The following is a 22,301-nucleotide window of genomic DNA, read 5'->3' as shown; positions in this document are numbered from 1 at the left end:
AAGGAAAAGAAAATGAAGGAGAAGAAAAGAAGAAGAAGAAACAGAAGAAGATAAAGATAAAAAATATGAAGAAAAAGAAGAAGAATAAACAGAAGAAGATAAAGATAAAGAATATGAAGAAAAAGAAGAATAAAATAAAAAGAAGAAGGAAAAGAAAAAGGAAAAGAAGAAGACAAAAAGAAGAAGAAAAATAAGACAAAAAGAAGAAAGAAAGTAGTGCCACAAACAACCTATCTTTATCCTAATGACAACAAAGCACCAAAATGTATCCAATAACATTCCACAACTCCACACAGCATTATATAGATGTCCTGCATGTAAAAGTATATACATACATTTTTTACACTTTCCTATGGAGACTTTTATTATATAATTAAGCAACAGGAGATAATTGGAGTTTAATTTTCTAAATTGAAATGACTTTGGGATTGTGTGTAATACATTCTCCAATTGGAATATCGGGATTACAAATCATTATCCCAAGACAGACTTATTAGGTTTGGCTCATCATTTTCGATATCAATACTATCATATTGTTCTTGTTGTTTGCTGCTTAGTAGATACAGTACTGCTATGTGGTTTAAATTGTATCTGAGCTTTGTATACTTTCCACACCATCTATTGTTTATTTATATGTAACTATCATTCTAATATATTTTTAATATTTGTATATTTATTATATTAATAACTTAGGAGTTTTTGATTGTTATATTTATTTTATATTTTGCTATTTATCTATTTTACTAATGATTTTACCGAACGCCAATAGCCCGTTACAGTGCTCCTTTTACTAATCGTTGGCTTTACATAAATGTAGCTGTTACTCAAAACTTTTGGCTGCTTTGACTGTGTATCTATTACCTTTAAGCAGAACTGAGACAAGAAGGCGAATGTTGGAAATTATCTCTTATCTACATGTCCTGTTTGACTAAGATAGGGAAGGCAACATGTATTATTGTTAGCTATGATATGATTGCATTCCATGATAGGGTTGAAACAAAAAAATAAGGTCAAGGAAATAGGAGGATTAATACACGCTGCAGAAAGTACATGAGCAGGGTAGGGTGTGCTTCTGTAGCAGATTCACAATCATAATTGAAAACAACAATTCCACAAATAATCTTTCTTCTAGAGATGTTCACTGACCCCTATGTTCTGGTTTTGGTTTTGGTTTTGGATCTGGATTAGCTTCGTGTTTTGGTTTTGGCAAAACCACCCTTGCGTGTTTTGGTTTTGGATCACATATTTTAGCTTTTTTTCCCCCTACATTATTATTAACCTCAATAACACTAATTTCAAGTCATTTGCAGTCACCTCACAGGTTACAATATTATTTTCATACACATTCAAACAAAGACTGCAGATTTAGAAGACCAAGCCTGCCAGACCTATTATTTGTATATCAGCAATGACAATTAGCAATGGAGCAATGGAGCTCTGCTCTTTGTATGTTACCTATATAACACAGTACAGTGTGACTGCAGATTTAGAAGACCAAGCCTGCCAGACCTATTATTTCTATTTCAGCAATGACAATTAGCAATGGAGCTCTCATGAATGTCAATGGAGACTTTGAAGAACACTGCTACCCCTCCTCTTTCTTTTCTACCTATGAGGCTGCCCAATTGCACTAGAGACTGCCAAGAACTGTGCTACCCCTTCTGTGTCCCTCTGTGAAATGGCATTGGATCTCCGTGGAGGGAGGTACTTATAGAATCCAAAGCTCGTGTGATCCGAGATCCGACAACGTAACAATGACGTTTTGCTTAGTTTTCAATTTCGAGGGCACGCAAAAGTACAGAGCCGGATCTGCTAAGCTTGGGTGTGTTCAATTCTCGGGGAACCGAGTCTGAGCATCTCTAATTTCTTCCTACAAATCATTTTATCCTTTTCAAAAGCTCTGTGTTGTCAAACAAAAATGACTGCCAGACACCATCACTCAGCTACATAGACACAGGCTCTCAGCATGTCATGTGATAGCATAAAGGGGGAAGAAGGATGTCACAGTGCAGACAGAGCTCAGAGGAGCATTGTAAGCCTATCTGCTGTCTACATCATGTGCCGTGTGACTGTGGTTGCCATGGTAGTCATCATAAATCATTAATAGCAGCCTGAAGAAAAAAAAAAGGGGGAAAATGGTAAATACCAACATTCGTCTTATAGCCTGCCACAGTGATTTATGTTAAAAAACACACTGAATTTTTCAGGGGATTGCTGTTTTAATATATTGGTAACAATACAAAGCTGTATAATTATAAATTATAATTGGTGAAGAAGAAAAAAAAAGATGTTTTGAAATATTGTTTGTTTGTGTGGTTAGTTGTGTATGAGCATGGGTCTTAAGGACCACTTGCTATACCACCTGTGTACACAATACACAGGTGGTATATTTTCTAATTCATGTTGGCTAAGAAGGGTGCCCATTTTTCTGTGATTGGGCTGGTGATAATTAGTAGTGGCCTCCACTTTCGTTTCATTCACTTAAAGCAATAAGTCTGTTGCTGGTCAGTTTGATTGGACCAGCTCTGATTGCTCAATCCCGCCCTCTGATCTGCCAATGACCATCGCCTCTCTTCCCCCCTGATCACTTTGCCCGCGCTGCCCCCCTCCACTGGAACAAGCTCCCTCCCTCCATCAGAACTTCCCCTAATCTGTCCAGTTTCAAACGGGCTTTAAAAACCCACCTTTTTCTTAAAGCCTTCCAGTCTCCCACTTAACTTCCTACCTTTACTTCTGCCTCTTCCCCTCATTCCCCTTCCCTTATCCTTATCCTCCGTTCCTCCTTCTCTCCCTCTCTCCCTTGTGTCTCTCTCTATCTGTCTACCTCACCCCTTAGATTGTACGCTCCTTTGAGCAGGGTCATCTCTCCTGTCTTCACCACTTTCAACTCTGCTCTCCAGCTACCTAGCCCTCCTCCTCGAGGACCCTCTTCCACCCGTCCCCTCTTGCTCCCTCCTCTTCTTTCTGGGGGTCTCCTTGTCATCCGTGCCCTCCCTCTTGGGCTCCGTCATATGCGGCCCTTCCCCTCTCCCCTCCCCCACCCCTCTAGCTGTGCTTTGAGCTCACTGAAATACTGTGCTTATTGTTTACTGTACTGTTCTGTCTCACCTCGTATTGTGATTTTGCTTGTCCCTCTACGGCGCTACGGACACCTAGTGGCGTCCTATAAATATAAATTAATAATAATAATAATAGTAATAATTGGACACCATGCTGTGGGCCACCCAAAAATTATGGTTCCAGTCCAGAGACTGCTGTGTAATAAACAGGGGGTTCAGCAAACCCCATGTCTGTTACACAGGAACCGTATAGAGGTGGCTTGTTGCCACCTCTTGGGGATCCTTCACTAACTACCACAACCAAAGCAGGATGTTTTGGAATTAGTAGAAATTCCCATTCTTTCTACTAAAAGTGAGTAGGCCAAATTTGGCTAGCACAGGATCTGGCATGGGTTTTTGTGCTGTTATATTGTTGCCCTAGACAGGTGACTTGGTTGCTGCCCTTTGGTGGTCTTCCTTTTTTATTGTATTTTTTATGGTTTATGATTTCTATGCCCTAGGTTGGGCCCCCAATTGACTGGGGGCTAGTTTTTTTTTTAACAAAAAATAATTATTATTTATCTTTTAAAAGCACTGTCTAGCTTTAATGGCTACACAGAGATAACACTGAAGTTTAGCAAAAGACTCGGCCTCACTGGATTTCCTAGGAAATGTCCTTTTCTGATATTTTTTGCCAGAGTTTAATTTTCTACTCATCGCTTGTCTTTGCCACTTATTGCATGGCTTTCAGTTGTTTATTAACCAAGGAAGGTGAATGATAAGCTATAGAACTAATTGCCGCTTTTGATAAGGAGAAACAATTTTCTCTTACTAACCTGCAGTACTGTGGGTTACCAATTATCAGAGGATTCATATTTTTTTCTTTATCACTACAGAGCAATATCAGCTTAAAAAGAGCAGACATTGCTCTGCAGTTCAAACCACTATTTACTTAACCTATATTGACCTCCCTCTGTGTTTCCTGGGACTTCATTGTATATAGAAGAGTCTGTCTGTTTAATAAGAACACAGGAAAACAGGGATTCAGATTGGATCCTTGAATCCTAAGAATCCGCTTGAACTTAAATCTTGCTAAAAACCCTTAGGCTGGGTACACACTGGAGCATTTTCTTCCAATAATCGGGCAAATCAGCCGACATACGACCATTCGGTCGGAAGCCAGGTTAGTGTGTATAGTGACACAATGGTCGAAAGTCGTTCAAAAGTGTCGATTGTCGGCTCATTTGGTTGGTCGTACTGTTTATTATTTTCCGACCAATCACCTAACAATCATGTAGTGTGTATGCACTCATGCTCACAATCCCTATAGAGTTTACAGAGTCGGGCTCTTTTCAGCCGATGCTAGCAATGAATGTCCCGGTGAATAAATGTGGAGAGTGCTGTAGAAGGAATAATTAATTTGTTCGTTCTGAGACAGAATGTTTAGTTTCAGAGTCATAAGCAAAATTTGTTAGGAAATGGGGATAGCTATAACAAAGCGTTTTAATCAGTGTAACAATGTGACAATAATTAATGAATGAATATTGTGCATTCTCTGAAGACTAGAGGACCAGATAAAGTACCAGATGAAGAGCACAGATCTGAAAGTAAATCATATCAGTGTGTAATGCATGAATCATCAGACTGATCGAATCTTCAGTCGTAGGTACAATCGCTTGAGATAACAAGTCGGTCGGAAAATTCTTCAGTGTGTACCTAGTCTTAGGATTTGGGCAAATGACAAATTAAGTCTGTATTCTGCACATCTCAGTATGGTACATTTCAGAAATTTTTGTATAGTACATTAGCAGCAAAGCATCAGTTTGCAAAGAGCCCATTGCAGCTTCCCCTATGTCCACCTAATATGTTATGACATCATGCAAAAAGTAGATGGTCAATGTTAATGACACACAGTAGAGGGCAGCCATGACAACAGCACCCTACAGGTTATTTATGAACTACAAATGTTCAATGTAAATGCTGCTTGAGCACTATACATCCAGGACTCTGTTGGGTATCTGATGGTTGTGATAATGGTGGCTCCCCAAGGCCACTGCCAAATCTGAGCCATTTTGGGGTTGGAGGAAAGCTCTCAGACCAATAAGGTCCTATTGGGCCATTCAGCTACACCACCACTAGGCAGTGCAAGCAGCACCAGCTTTTTCTGAAGCTGCACCAAAGTTTTTCCCGAAGCAAGTAGCAACCAGACCCTTCATAGCAAGGGCACCTAGTTTTAAGAAGGTGTGCCAACATCTGCTGGGTGAAAACCAGGCACTGACCAATGCTATTGATCTGTTGAACTCCTTCCAAGTGTAGATAAAGCACACGTGTGTGCCCATCTATGCAATGAAGTGCAGAAATAAGGTTACCTTTTGTGGGATGTGATTATTTAAATGAGATCAATGGTAAGAGAAAAAACATTTTAAAAAAAGTTCCCAGGTTTGCGTGAGGGCACGCAGACTTTTCTTTCCTGCAAAAAACTTGAATTATGGAAAGACGTGAGTGTTGGAACAAGGCCCTTGAGATCAGGTTTCATCCTTATACCTCTAGTGGCACATCTGAACGGAAGCAAATCTCTAGGCACAGGTAAACCAATGTAATAAAACGCTGCAAACAGTAACACAAGTTGTAAAGACAGTCTCAATATCTTCTCTCTCTAATTTAAGCCATAAAGAAGTATAAACCGAGCAGTATTTTAAAGAAAAACTGAAAAGTGGACCTAGAGTGATAATAAGCTGAACTTTGTAGTGACATTTTACGGTTTCCAGAATATACATTTCCCAAAACATCCATCATCCCACAAATGTACAAACAGATTGACTTTCCAAAATACGATATACAATATATTATGTATATTGACTTCTATCTTGAGATATGATTGGCGGACAAATAAGCACACTTGTGTACCTAAAGAAGCATGGTGGATCCACAGATTTTGCGATTTGTAAATGAGCCTTAATGTCTCATATGATTAAATATTCCACTGCTGTTCTATACATATTGTGTTAAATGTAACATACATATAATACAATTTACACTTACCCCATATTGCCATAAAAATAGCAAAGAACACTGTGCCCCCGTTGTCAAATAAGTGTGTGACCTGAGAACAGAAACAGAAATGTCACCACCTAATTAGTATGTCCTGTGGTAATATATTTCTTCATTGAAAGTTGTGACAGGTCCACTTAAATTATGTAATTTAATTTCACAGTAGTGATCTGTTCTTGTAGGTGTAATACTTTCTACATACTGTACTTTCCTCCTCTGTACTAATGTTCTATTTAAGTGAGACTTGAAAATAACATTTCTGAGAGGTATAATTTGCTCTAAGCATTTCATCAGAAGTTTAGGAGAACACAACAGGCATCTATTGGCAGTCAATTAATTCCCAGAGTTTCTTACCCTATCAACCAAGGATAGCCAAGATTGTCAAAAAGCATCCCAATTGTTGACTAAAAAGCTGTACAAATGAAATTCTCACAAAAACATTTTGATACTTACTGGAATATCACATACTTGCCAACTCTCCTGGAATGTCCGGGAGACTCCCGCATTTTGCGAGAGTCCTGGGTGAGTGTGGCAATCTCCTGAATTCTGACCACTTCACTAGAAAGTGCCCCACTTCCTAGTGAAGTGGGCAGAATTAGCTCCCAAACGACGTGATTCCCGCTCCAAAATGACGTGATTCCGCCCGCCCCGCCCCCCTCACGCCCACCTCCACTGGCTGGCTCCCGGAAGAGAGCCGAAGAAAGTAGGTAAGTATGGAATATCATTGAACATAACAAGCATGTACTGTATTATGTTAGCACAGTTACAGTATACAAACCACAAATGCAAACTAGACACTTGGCTAGAGCAAACTTATTCAAGGGAAGCATAGAAGAGCAAGAGAATATGTGGTGTACAGTCAGGGTGTATTTACCTACAATGATGCTGGATAGAGGGGTATGAGCATATGTGGTGTACAGCCAGGGTGTATTTACACACAATGATGCTGGAAAGAGGGGTATGAGCGTATGTGGTGTACAGACAGGGTGTATTTACACACAATGATGTTGGATAGAGGGGTATGAGCATATGTGGTGTACAGTCAGGGTGTATTTACCTACAATGATGCTGGATAGAGGGGTATGAGCATATGTGGTGTACAGTCAGGGTGTATTTACACACAATGATGTTGGATAGAGGGGCATGAGCATATGTGGTGTACAGTCAGGGTGTATTTACACACAATGATGTTGGATAGAGGGGCATGAGCATATGTGGTATACAGTCAGGGTGCATTTACACACAATGATGCTGGATAGAGGGGTATGAGCATATGTGGTATACAGTCAGGGTGTATTTACCTACAATGATGCTGGATAGAGGGGTATGAGCATATGTGGTGTACAGTCAGGTTGTATTCACCTACAATGATGCTGGATAGAGGGGTATGAGCATATGTGGTGTACAGTCAGGGTGTATTTACCTACAATGATGTTGGATAGAGGGGTATAAGCGTATGTGGTGTACAGTCAGGGTGTATTTACACACAATGATGCTGGATAGAGGGGTATGAGCATATGTGGTGTACAGTCAGGGTGTATTTACACACAATGATGCTGAAAAGAGGGGCATGAGCATATGTGGTGTACAGTCAGGGAGTATTTACACACAATGATGCTGGATAGAGGGGTATGAGCATATGTGGTGTACAGACAGAGTGTATTTACCCACAATGCTGCTGGATAGAGGGGTATGAGCATATGTGGTGTACAGTCAGGGTGTATTTACACACAATGATGCTGGATAGAGGGGTATGAGCATATGTGGTGTATAGTCAGGGTGTATTTACCCACAATGCTGCTTTATGAGGGGCATGAGCATATGTGCTGTACAGTTAGGCTGTATTTACCCACAATAATGCTGGATAGAGGGCCATGAGTATATGTGGTGTACAATCAGGGTGTATTTATCCACAATGATGCTGGATAGAGGGCCATGACTACATGTGGTGTACAGCATCACATGCCAATCACGTAAATTATCTATTAAAATAATAATATCTATTCTTCTCTTTTCTCCTTTTTTTTGTAAATTGTAAGTTTTGTAGGTCATACCTTAAGTCATTTTTTAACATGTATATTCATACCACTGACTGTTTAGTAGTGAAATAGGAATTCTTTTAATAGACGTTAATTATGACCATAATTATCCATTTAATAGCTGCACAGTTTCATTAATATCACAAATTCCACTACTTCCTCATGAATGACTAACAGGAAAGCCTGCCTTGGTGATGTACAGTAATGCTTAGAATTCATATTGTTTTAGTATTAGACCTCATTCACCAAGGCAGTTTAACATTTTGCATTAGGTATATTTGGCCCCTGTGATGGTACAGACAAAGTACACACACGATTGTTCATAGTGAAGCCTAGATTGATTACAAAGGATAGCAGTGCACGATGTGCTAATGGTCTATCCAGTGTTCACTATAAACAGTCTAGTGTATAGTGGCTGCTTTACTCATAGAGATAAATGATCTGCACCTATGGATGGTCACCATGCAAAAACAGCCCTTGAGCTAACCCACACTAATATATTAGCACTAGTTCACTATATCTACCTCTATATGTATAGAATAAAGTATAAATAAACTATTCAGAGCAATAAGAGGCTCTGTCCTGTTCTACTGAACATGCATGGAGGATCTACACTTGCATGGAACTGGAGTTGATTCTGAGCTTTTAGTTCCACTGCTACTTAAGAAAAAAAAAAAAGGGTAAATAAAAGCTTTACAAAAATAAAATAAGAATATTTTATACATAAAAACATAATGGCAAATTGAATCTATACATTCAATTTTATCTACCATATTTTTATTCTGGGGGTGGGATATAAACCATTTATCTTCATATTAGCAGAACAATATGGATACTAGGAAAACTCAAGGGTGGTATCACCTACCCTGTTGGAGCGGTGATGTTGAAGGACTAAGCTAAATGCATAGCTGCAGGCAATTATACCAATCATTATCTAATTAATACATAGGGTGCATCATAGTAAATAGTCCCAGCCATAGCCAGATAGAATAGCATGCAAAATCATTTTGAATAACTTTTGCTCTATCTATATATTTTTGGAGAGTACAATGTGCATGACTATGTAAATTTGGGCACTAGCAATGTCGCATTGAAACAAGGCTTTAAGACTGTACTCCAGTAGAAAACAGGGGCGAACGCAGGATTTCTAGAGAGTGGTTTTCATGTCATGTCGCCAATGGGCATGACCAGTATGCATGGGGGAGTGTTTATAATTTTAGACAGTGCTGGGCTGCTCTCCAACTCTTCTTATCCCCATCATATACACAGGCAATTCCTATCCCCATCATATACACGGGGCAAGCCATTTCAAGCATACAGAGCCCCACACTGGGAAGGGGGTTTTTCAGGAACCAGAAACTCCCCGGGTGCGCCCCTGGAGACATAACCATAGAACCTATATTTCAAAAACAAGGACTGTGAGTGTGAATATTCATTAGCCTTCTTTATATAACAATGGAAGGAGATGGATATTACCTTTGCATATATGCAGCTCTCATTCAGCCTCTGCAGTGTGCAGTTCTTCTCACACATTGGACACATGATTGTGTCATTCGCCTCACAGATCTCTTTACTTCCATAAGAAATAAACATATAAAAACATTCATTATAAATCCCAATCTCAAAACCGCACATAGCTTATATACTAGATTATTAATAATTAATCATCTTGTTTATAGCCACATGATCAAAGTAAAAAAAGTAGAAGGCATTTGATCTTCACTGGACGCACACCACAAAAATGCATATATTGCATTGAAAATTACACTGAACTAAGACATAAACATACGCCTGACCTACAGTACATAGCACTAAACAACAGACACACAATGCAATGAATGCACACACATACATGACAATCTATGTTTCATTTTATGCTATACATTCACACAGCCAAATCACTTGCTAGCAGATTGTACACACGTGATTATAATCACACAAATCATGAAGACCATTGGTAGGTAACAGCTGGCTATGTTTATGGCCATAGTAAACACATTTTTTTTAAAAAAGTAGAGTGTTGCCTATAGCAACCAATCAGATTCTAGTTATCATTTGTTTAGTACATTCTACAAAATGACAGCTAGAATCTGATTGGTTGCTATAGGCAACATCTCCACTTTTTCAAAATCGCAGTTTAGTAAATATACCCCTAAGGGGTATGACAGCATTGATGAGGACTTTCTTTCTGGCCAGGTGTCTCTCATACCGAAACATCATTGCTGTTTTGAGGATTAGCTTGCGGATTAGCTTCACTTTTATTTACTTAATGTATGGGCATTTAGAATTCTGATTTCATGGTTTTTTTATGATTATTAATGCTTTTGTAATTTTTATTGTCAGCCTTATTCATTTGATCAAAAATTGATTTGGTACACATACACCTATCTATTTGGATATCTATAAAGAACATGTTACACTATATTACTCTCTTTGGAGTTCTAGTTCTCTACTTGGATCCATTATCCGAACATGGAAAATTGAAGAAGAAGAGTCTTTTCTCCTTGTTCATGCATCAGATATGCTATTAAGAATTTGTCTTTTGATACGTCGTTACCTATCACATTTTATGCATCACTATTGGTATTAAGTCATTGTACACTCTGCGTGGCTCTTCTGTTTTATGTTTTATATGTTTGGCATTGCACTTGCAAACAGGTGCTTAAGGACAAGAAGCAGACTTGTGATACTTGGCAATTGTCACCTAGTGCCGTTATTGATGTTATAGACTCTCCGCCACTCTCTTTCTGTTAATAACATTTCCCTTTTCTCTGTCCCTCAAGACCGTTGTCTAGGGGTCATCCTTGACTCACATTCAGTCCCTCTGAAAATCTTGCCACCTCCACCTCCGGAATATATCCAGGATCTGGCCCTTTCTTACTGTGGAAGCCACCAAAACTCTAATTTTCTCAATTATAATCTTTCGCCTTGACTACTGTAACATCCTTCTCTCTGGCCTAGCAGTCTCCTACCAGAGCCCTCCTTAATCTATCCTGAATACTGCTGCACACATTATTTTTCTCTCCTGCCACGCTATCCTTAAACAGTCACTACAAGGACTTCCTGTGGAATATAGAATTAAATTTAAACTCCTCACCCTCAACTACAAAGTTCTTAACCAATCCTCCACACACTACATCTACAGCCTAATATATCTACCTACACTCCTTCCTTTCCCCTCTGCTTTGCCAAACACTGCTGCCTCACGACCACACTGATTACCTTTTCCCTCTCCCACTTCCAGGACTTCGCCCGGGCTGCTCCCCACCTGTGAAATGATCTCCCACACCCGATCAGATTAACCACTACTCTCCACTATACACCTACAGCAAATGGCATCATTCTCCTATGCAGCAAATTACCACCCTATATATTAATAATACTAAGTAAGCTTTAAATGAACACTTCTTAAAAAGTCAGGACAAAATCAAATTTATCCATAGTACAGTATATTTTTTGTGCTTTGTTTAAAAAAAACAAAAAAACAGACATTTATTCCAGTGCTTTTATTTACAATAAATCATTGTATTTCACCAAATGTCTTGTGCCATAAAGTCGGTTGTAAACAATGCTATGCATCCCTTCCATTGATACCTCTGTCACTCATATCCTTTTACCAGTTCTCGACTTTGTGGTTGCAGGGAACATAGAAGATACAAGGCACAATAGAGTCTATTACATGTACCGTGACATACAGTGTATTTGAGCGAGAGGCAGGGACAGACCTCACCTTACTTGACTGGAGTCCATGGTAAACAATCCATAAAGAAAAACAAACAATCCGACAAGTGCGGCAGGGATCAGCATGCCCGTGTACCAACCCAACCATGCAAAGTACAAGCCGATCTTCTCACCAAAGTACCTCCTGTGAAATGAATAACCTGCATTGTTATAAGGGGCAAAAATGTTAGGGGGAAGTCAGAAAAGCTTCTTAGGGGCAGAGTCAATTAACCGCAAGGTGCCACCGGACATCACCTCCATAGAAAACATAGAGGTAATGGACCTGATTCATTAAGGAAAGAAGGGCAAAAAAAGGAATAAATGTTATCCTGGACAAACCATGTTACAATACAAGGGGTGCAAACTACTTTAATATTTTGCACAGAAGGAGAACTTGTTGCCTTTTCATGTAGCACACAAAAACTTGATAGATTTATTTTTACACTGAAATTAAAGTTGATCTAGGACATGCTCTACCCCAACTATTAATATGCCATCACATTTTAAATGTACCTCCCCCTCCAATGCAACATAGTTTTTTCCAGGTGCAAAGTTACTCCTTTATTATGCTTTGCTCTCCTTAATGACTCAGGCCCATAGTGTCTCTCCATGGACTGTTCCGGGGGACACATTTACGGCACCTCACGCTGAATTGAAGTTGCCACATAGAATGCCTCCCAAAATGCAAACTCTCCACTAGTCGAAGTTTATTAGAACATCCCGCTAAACAAAATATAATTTTTGCAAACATGCGCGTTACCGCACCATTCAACAAAGGAAACCCTGGTCCACCCAACCCCTTCCATAAGACGATGTAAACCTTTGCTTGAACTACTAAACCATGTTCATGCCCAAACAAATGGATTCAAGAGCAATTTATCAATATTTGATCTGCACCTCCTCACTTTTCCACTCTTGTATATGCTCTTTAGTGAGTTATATTTTCAAAAACGGATAACAGAGATATACTGTAAAGTTACTGTCATGACTTCAAGGTACCTCTATTTGTGTCCTTATAGTTGTGCTTCTCATGCACTGATAGAGGGGGAAGCGAGTATTAACAGAGCTCTTACTAAACTATCACCCCTCGCATCCTCCTTAATCAGTACATTAAAAGTCTGGTGATGACAGACAAGAGGGGAGGAAGGAAGTCAGCCAGAATGCTGGTGAAAACCAAAAACAAAGTCATACCGCCGGCGTTCACCTCAGCCGAAAAGTCACCGTCTTCCAGACAAAAGTAATCATAAGATTAGATTTTTAACTTGTTAATTTCCAAATAATTTAGTTTAATTGTAATTGTTGCACTGACATGTCTCTATTTATGTACATAAATGTGTGTCATTGTATAGTTTCTATATTAAGTTTTGAGCTATAAATAAAACATGGACATACCTGATTAAATCCAGAGGTTGATACTTATACCACATTCCCCAGCGAGCCCACCGCTCATACAATAAGTGCCTGTGGTTCTGGGCTCCATGGGTTTTGATTGGGTGTCTGCTCTTGTAGCTCCCCTGGAAAACAGAATTAGAAAACATATTTTATTCTTCGGGCCTCAATACACCTAATCCTAATCATTGAATTTTCAATGTAAACCACCATGAGAGCCAATGGCAGAATTACTAGCTGTGGGGTAACTACAGGGAAGCAGGTGGAAATTAATTTCCTGTAAGAGATTACTTGCGATGGTGGGAAAACATGTACTTGTCACCTACACATGGTCATGTCACCTACACAATGTGGAGGCAGCCATTTTGTCATCTGACAGCATGTTCATAAGATTGCAACTTGACAAATCACTAGAAAAAATTTACATCACAGAGGCATGAGGCATATATAACATTTCCTTTTATCTGTCCAATACTTTTTTGCTTCTGTTTTAGTTGGTTTACACATACTTGCCAACTGTAAAAACCTTCCACTCAGGAGGGCAAGTCATGTGGCAAGTGCAAGGGTGGGGGTAGAGGGGTATGGTGCCACAAATCGCAAAATGTGGGCCTCTCCTCTGCATAGTGAACTTTTGCGATGGTGTCACAGCCAAAATGACCCAATTTGCAGTAATTTGCGTCAGTGAGGGTCTCAGGGGGAACTACCTGAAATCCGTGAGTGCAGGCAAGTATTTGTTGACATTATCTGAAAATGACTTTACACCATTGTGGTAATCGACAAGTATGTCTAGATAGATCTTGCTGAGGTTCTTAATAATTAGGATTATGTGTATAATAATTTTAATGCTTTTTAAAATAGTAAAATATCATATGTGGTAAATAGTGAATTGAAAAAGTGAAAAGTCATAAATTTAAATAGCTTTTTTTAATACTAAAGTCTTATAGGAAAGTAGCAGGGACGATTCATCCAGATTTATTCATATGGGAGGCTTAAATTAGGAGGATAAATCAACCATTTATTATTAGCAGAACATTGCGCCTCTGCGGAATAGCCTGTTCTACCGCAGCATTTTATTTTCGTGAAAATTTGCAGAAAATTTGCTCATGTCTTTTTGTAGCTACTCATACGTTTATACTGAGATGAAAAATATATTTTGTGAGTCAATAATACACAACATGAACACTTTTATAAAATAATATAAAATTTAAATATAAATGTTTTTAATTATGTAGTCACCTATTATTAGTGTTTGCTAATATAACTTTTGTATTAATTTCAGGAACTTAGTTGTCTCACTCTTATATCATACTTACCTACTCCCGGAAACTTGTTTCCGGGAGAGGGGGCGTGAATTACGAAAACTTAATTTGCATCGCGGGGGGGGGGGGGTCAAAAATGACACGATTGGCCTCGTCCCGCCCCCTCCCACCCTCCAAAATGGCGTGATTCACCGAGAATCGCGTCAAATGACGCGATTCTCGGTGAGATTGGGATGCGGGAGAAATGCCAGCTTACCTGGGAGCCCGAGAGACTGACCCGAATTTTGGGAGTCTCCCGGACTTTCCGGGAGAGTTGGCATGTATGTCTTATATGATCATGGAACACCTTAGAGCAGTGTTGGCTAACCTGTGACACTTCAGGTCTACTACAAGTCCCAGCATGCTTTGCCAATATATAGCAGCTTATTGCTGGATGGGTATGCTGGGACTTGTAGTTTCACAACACCTGGAGTGTCACAGGTTAGCCAACACTGCCTTAGAGATACCCCAGGATTTATATGAAGATGAGTTTGGAGATATCTGTTTATCTGAAATTTAGCTTATATGGGTAGAAAAGATAAACACTGAAAATTAAATTTGAAACGTTTCTTTTTAAATGCCCAATAACTAAAAGGATTTTGTTTCTCCTGTGATTGTTTTTTCAATGGTTCACAAAGCACAAGTCAAAAGGAGCAAGTATTTGATACAATTTCAGTTATTTAGTTAATCTAGTTTCTATTATGATTTTATGTACATAAATATGTGTCATTGTGTAGTTTCTATATTAAGTTTTCCGTTAAAAAGGTTATATACAATCTAGCATTAAAATTCGGAATTAACTATGCATATTTAATTCAAGTTAAGCGCATTAAAATAGCTCTAAAAATAAAAGCATGCTTGGCTTGAAAATGATAGCAATTTCTCTTTTGTTACAGATGCATGTTAAAAAACCCTATCACATTTGTAAATAAGTCTAATAGTATATGAAATGCATATTAAACACATAAATAAACATAATGCATTTATATGCATTTTTAATTACATGTTAATGTAGTAAAAATGCACTGCAGACACTACTGTGTACATAGCCTAAATTAGACAATTACTTCAAATTGCATATAAAAATATGTCCATACAGTAGGTTTGTATAAAAACAAGTCATATATTAAAAGCAGTGATTATATTTGCAGTACAATAGGTGAAAATGCTTATAAATAAAGTATAATATAAATTTATTGCTTGAAAACAAGACGCGATTAAAAAATCAACAATAGCTGAAAAATCAATGTTTAATAGCATTATTGAACAGACCATGCTCATAAAACACAATAATGATACTCTGGAATGATGCAGTTTGATAGTCCTTGTTACTGTTTCAAATATTTCAGTTTTAAGAAAGTCTTAAACAATAACATGTCCAAATGCTACTTTTATTAATTTGAGCAAACTGCTGTTTGATCTCCCGAAACTTGGGAGCACTGGGGTCATGAGTTCAATTATCTGTGAGGAGTTTGTATGTTCTCCCCATGTTTGCGTTGGTTTCCTCCGGGTGCTCCGGTTTCCTCCCATACTCCAGAAAACATACTGGTAGGTTAATTGGCTGCTTACAAATTGACCCTAAACTGTGTGTCTGTCTGTCTGTGTGTCTGTGTGTCTGTGTGTGTGTGTGTGTGTGTGTGTGAGGGAATTTAGACTGTAAGCTCCAATGGGGCAGGGACTGATGTGAGTGAGTTCTCTGTACAGCGCTGCGGAATTAGTGGCGCTATATAAATAAATGGTGATGATGATGACCATCATTTGTCTAATTTATCTGCATACTTCATCTCTTCAACACCAAATACAATAATTTTAATCTCTGACAATTGATACTTTTGCTGCAGTATATCTATTAATAGTTAGGTTTTCCTTTATGATAGTTTCAAGTAAATAAAACAGAATACTACAAAACCAATAAGATGTCCTTGGATCTTGTTTTGTGGAAATTGTGCATCTTTAAGCTGTCCTGTCAGTGCTGCCTTGTTATGATGTATGCACCCACGTTTTTGAGTTAAAATCAAGAGGCAAACTGCAGTCATAACAGCCTGCCAGCCATAAAAAGCAAACAATTCAAACAATTACAGTATTTCCCCCTTTAAAATTACCAAATGTATTGAAAGTAACAGGAGCAGAAGAATGAGTAGAATAAGTTCATTTGGATCCCATTCCTAACACATTTTTAATTTAAAGGGTTTGTTAGTATAGGATATTTCTGCCAAGTACATTGTAAAATTATCGGGAAATTCATTTAGATACCATTTAGATACACTAGGAACTAATGTGGACGTCCAATGCTGTTTTAGCCACATTTAGGTAAAATGTGAAATTATTGTTTTCCTACACTTAGATGGGAGACGCTGAAATTGTGGAGTAATATCAGTCAGGGGTCTCTGGATTTGGACATTTAAAAAGTGCATTAATGTTTTTTTATTATGGGGCCTGACAACAGTCAACATCTCAAACAACATATCTGTTTCTAATTGGAAATATAATGTATAAACTTTCTGGGGTCTTGTACCATGTGATCAGAGGTTTGTTATTGCCTTTTGGAGATTAACTACTGAATTTAGAAGTGAACTCCATAATATTCAATATGTTTCTTAGCAAACTTGTACCAAGTTCTCGCATTTTATCAGAAAGTAGGTAGAGGAGCATCATAGGAGATAAATAAGCATGCATGCAAGATAGGGGAGGAAGGGGAACATATATGCTCAAATTAGTTAATTCATTATATTTGTTCCAAATGTCACCTTTCTAAATAACTTTTTATTTGCAATGTGATAAGGACCACATGTAAGGGGGTTCAAGGACACTATTATTAGAGAAAGCTAACTTCTGTATTGGTATTTGAGAGGCATGTTCTGGCATCTGTAGCTGATGGGGAGTGCTGGTCCTCTATTGCCATTTGGCAGCTCTTGGGGTACCTCTTGGTAAGTTAGCTCTCAATTTAAAAATGCATGAATGTGTGACCCAGTATATAGGGACTTTCACTGTTCATAGCTTGGACCACCCTATTAGCAGAAGTGCCGTGAAGTGGCGGGTGGCTTATCATGCATTTGCAAATGTGTCTAACTGAGAAGTCTGCAGTTTTATGTACAACTAGAATAGCAGCTCTTTTACCGGCTCACAATAGTGTTGCTGGAGGATTTTTCTCTGTATTTGTTCCTTTCAGGATAACCCCACCCTTTTAAGCACCTGCTGTGAACCTATAAAGTGATCGAGCAACTTCCATTTCTGTATTAAGAAAGATAACTTTGTCAGATAGTAAAACATATTTTCTTTCTGTTCCAAGTGGACTTTATATGGAAGAATGTATTTCAACTAAGTATTTTAGCATACAAATTGAAAAGGTGATATTAATAAGGAGTCATCCTAAGTGGAAGTATTATAGACATTGAAGTGATGTTTTCACTTTTTCCACAATGCACAATTCCAGACGGAGATAAAGCCCCACAAAAGTGGAAATTGATTTTCCAAGGGTAGGTCCAAAAACATGAGTGTGTGTTTGCACAGTATGTGTAGATGAACGTTTGCTTTTGTGTGAAAATGAGAGTTCTGCGTGCACTCCTCTTTTATTTAACTTTATTGTGTCGTAGAAGTTAGCCGATACATTTATGTCGGCACTCTGAAGAATATTATTATCATTATTATTATTATTATTATTATTGATTTGTAAAGCACCACAGTGCTCCACAGCACCAGATAGTGGGGTAAAGAGGACATACCTCACTCGAGATATTTAGTAAACTTATTTAGAAAGTTTTAAGCCTCCACTATTACTTTGCCTTGTTATATAAAGCTTGTATGTATAATCTTACCTCATGTGGTGGAAATGCAGCTTCATATGTTCCATTGCTAAGCAATCTGTTTATGCCTGAGGAGAGACAAACATATTAAATGCGTCTTAAATATTTTTAATAAAGTTTCAGAATTCTTGCAATTTTTTTACTTTCTTTTTCCCAGCTTTGATCTGACATAGAAATGTGTCTGAAGCTCGCTCCTAATCTGCATGTACGCAGTACAAAGACCCCAACTGTTTATAATAAATATTAAATAACTGTTCTGAAACTGCTGTCCTTACTTATAACATACTGTTATTTGTGCTTGCTCGACTACCATAGCAATGAACAAACCCTTTGTGGTAGATTTAGTTGGAGATGTTACCCATTACAATCAATCAAATTATAGCTGTCATTTTCTAGAACATACTAGGTAAATAATAGCTAGAATCTGATTGGTTGGTCTGGGTAACACCTAATTTTTCCTTTTTTGGAAGCTTTAATAAATCTACCCATTGTCTTAAACAATGCGATGCCTTTTTGTGAATAGATACAACTTTTACTATAACCCCAGACAAATAAACACAAAACAAAAAACAATACTTTCCTAAAATATACTGATGTTTATGATGGCCCTCATCTTGATTAAAATGTAATTCTATCATACAACCTTTATAGTGATCTCAAGAATGTAATAGTCCTGTTTACTGTAATATGTTTTATGGACAATTACCTATCTATTTTTAAAGTACTGATTATACACCCATCAACAACAACATTGAAGCCACTGAGAAGTAAAGTGAATAACATAGATTATCTTGCTACAATGGCACCTGTCAAGGGGTGGGATATATTAGGCCGCAAGTGAACAGTCAGTTCTTGAAGTTGAATGACATGGACAAGCGCAAGGGTCCGAGCGACTTTGACAAGGGACAAATTGTGATGGTTAGACGACTTGGTCAGAATACCTCTAAAACGGGCGGTCTTGTGGGGTGTTCCCGGTATGCACTGGTTAGTACCTACCAAAGTGGCCCAAGGAAGGACAACCGGTGACAGGGTCATGGGCGCCCAAAGCATATTGATAAGAATAGGGAGCGGAGGCTAGCCCCTCTGGTTCAATCAGACAGAAGAGCTACTGTAGCACAAATTGCTGAAAAAGTTAATGCTGGCTAGGAATCTTTTACATTGTTTGGATGGCCAAGTGTATGTGCATCATCTATCTGGTTAAGATATGGCACCATGATGCACTATGGAAGACAGTGTGTTGTTCTGGGCAAAGTTCTGCTGAAAAACCTTGGGTGCTGACATTCATGTGAATGTTGATGCATTGTTGCAGAACAAGTACACCCCTTAATGGCAATGGTATACTCTGATGGCTGTGGCCTCTTCCAGCAGGATAATGCGCCCTGCCACTCTGCAAAATTGTTCAGGAATGATTTGAGGAACATGACATAGAGTTCAAGGTGCTGACTGGGCCTCCAAATTCCCCAGATCTCAATCCAATTGAGCATCTGTGGGATGTGCTGGAAAAACAAGTCTAAGCCATGGAGGCCCCACGTCACAACTTACAGGACTGAAAGGATCTACTGCTAAAGTCCATGCCTCAATGGGCCAGAGCTGTTTTGGTGGCACGAGGAGGACCTACACAATATTAGACACGTTGTTTTAAAGTTGTGGCTGATTGGTGTATAGTAAATCTTTGCTTTAATTTTAACTAGAATATGATTAATTAACAACCCTACCTTTCCTTTGCATTAGTTTTTATGAATGCCCCACAATATACACAATCCAAATGTTTTAAAATCCTACATGTAAAGAACAATTTAAACCTGTCAATATTCTCTTTTGCTATTTGTAAATAAAAATATTCATTTATCTTAGTAGGCAAGGTATGACTATCATGTACAACACCTATATGTGATTCAGAAAATTGTTCCGAAAATAATTGTACTGTTAATATTAAAGTATATCTCATCGTCATGTCAACTCTTGAGAGAGATACAGTAAAACATTTATGAAAACTGGTGCACTGTGGTGCTGTAACCCACAACAACTACTACAACTATAATGAAGAAAAAAACAGATATGGAGCAATATTGATGCCCTATGAAACAGTAAATACTTTAGAAAATAGCTGTTGCTACTATCTGTAATCCTAGTTTTTCCACTAGTGTTACAAAACCCTCTTTTAATCCACTTTAGTTTAAAAAGTATAGGTAATAAAATATTTAATATAATATTTCTGTACTACTATACATGTCAATTGCTTAGTCATTAAAATCGCTATTAACTTAGTACAAGAGAGTCCCATTTTAGACAAACGCAATTAAATAGTGACAGGGTTGCATTCGTGTTTGCACTTACCTGAAGGAGTTAACATGGGGGTTTAGAACTGGCCAATGATGCTGAGGGGAGGGCCTTGGGGCATGGTAGAGGTGATGCATGTCCTGGTATGAGTCACTCGACTGGGATAATCCCGCCCACCCACACCAATTTTTAAGTGGTTTTAGAGTTTAATGGTTTTTGGCATTAAGACGGTTAGGTAAGATTACATTTTGCTGGGGGAGGAAGGCACTGCGATCAGCAGCTGATATATATGGCTCTATCGTGATTGGTCGCAGGTATCTGTCCCCTTACAAGGCAATCGGTTACTCTTGTCCCTTCCATGGGGAGGGGCCTCGCTCGGCTCAGTGACGGAGGGGGAGTGAGTAGTGAGGTGTGTGCAGTTTACTCTGATGCCAGGTTAGGGCCGGCCAAGCAGTGGGGTTATGAGAGAAGTGGGTGGACTTAAGGCTTTATTGCCATGTCCACGCTTGGTTGGGTATCGCTGGAGCTGATCTTCAGTGCCCTTTCTCCGCCACCAGGTTTAATTAGGGTATAATAATAAAATATTTTTAGTGCCACGTTACTCAAGTCTCCGTGTCTTTATTTTATATAAGTTGGTTATGTTATTTAAGGTATTGTGTAGAACGAAGGGCATACACAGTGAACTAATTAAACATGTGAATAAAAATAAAGTTTAAAAATAGAGAATTTGAATTCATAATTTTATTACTAACATATTTTAGAAATGTGTAGGCATACCATAGAAATCCAAATTACTACAGTCTATCAAAATGTAAAAATCTATCACATTCTTCATTTCTTATTTATTTACTTGTAAACTAATCACTCCCACGTTAATAGCTGAAGAACTTTGCAACATAAGCAGTGCAAGTATATATAGAATGCTGATTAGTTTGCTAATGGCTAATTGGATTCTGATTGGTTGTCAGGATAGCCTGTTTAATGTTCTGTACACACTTGCACTAATCAGGGGAAACCTTCAAACGTTATCTAGGAGTGTTGAACCCAGTACAACTTGCCATTACTGACAGATGCAGGGCTGAGTACAATGGGAACTGCAGGGGTCCCAACCAAGATCCCTTGATTACTGTAGGTGGGCCAAAGGAGGTTCGCTATAAACATATATAGCGAATATATAGTATATAGCAAATTACTAATTTGTGTGGGTGCACCCCCCTTAGTATGGCTAAGTATATATAATATTATAGCAATCAGAGGAATCAGAGGGGTTAAGTGGTTTCCCAGTGTGGTGTCAAAATTCTTGGGCCAAAGGAGGTTGTCTTATAATAATACAGTTTAAGTTGAGCATTATGAAAACAGGCCAAACTTACCCATTTTGGATTTCCCATCTTCGTATTTTGTTCTCTGCAATACATGATGCACAATCCGACTTCTCGTGGAGTTGCTGAAGAATGTGTCTTTGTTGTTAATTGTGAAACTGTGGGAAACAGAGAATAGTCTGTTACAGAGCTGGTATCCACTACTAGATTTTTAAATTAGTTTCTTAGCAGGGATTAGAGATTAACAGGCTTAAATAGGAATAGTATGACAGTAGACCTGAGCTAGAAATAGAGACACGAGAATCAAGGAATTTCAGATGATGAAATGAAGTGATTGATTCACCAGTTAAATTGACAATAAACT

The 22,301-nt window shown here is 38.4% G+C and overlaps 1 protein-coding gene across 1 annotated transcript in view; it reads right to left on the bottom strand.

Annotated features, from left to right (window-relative positions):
- The window catches only part of ANO3 (anoctamin 3), a 235,083-nt gene that overhangs the window by 69,325 nt on the left and 143,457 nt on the right, over positions 1 to 22,301 (bottom strand). Inside the window, exons 9-14 of the mRNA XM_075187478.1 lie at positions 21,989 to 22,095; positions 18,351 to 18,406; positions 13,241 to 13,362; positions 11,859 to 11,993; positions 9,605 to 9,701; positions 6,081 to 6,141 (exon numbers count right to left, since the gene is read on the bottom strand). Of these exons, the coding sequence (XP_075043579.1) occupies positions 6,081 to 6,141; positions 9,605 to 9,701; positions 11,859 to 11,993; positions 13,241 to 13,362; positions 18,351 to 18,406; positions 21,989 to 22,095 (578 nt within the window). The remainder of the gene's footprint in view (positions 1 to 6,080; positions 6,142 to 9,604; positions 9,702 to 11,858; positions 11,994 to 13,240; positions 13,363 to 18,350; positions 18,407 to 21,988; positions 22,096 to 22,301) is intronic.

Source organism: Mixophyes fleayi, chromosome 10 (assembly GCF_038048845.1).
Source record: "Mixophyes fleayi isolate aMixFle1 chromosome 10, aMixFle1.hap1, whole genome shotgun sequence".
Classification (NCBI taxonomy): Eukaryota; Metazoa; Chordata; class Amphibia; order Anura; family Limnodynastidae; genus Mixophyes; species Mixophyes fleayi.
Note: the sequence above shows the minus strand (reverse complement) of the source record. Positions and strands in the feature narration are given on the sequence as shown.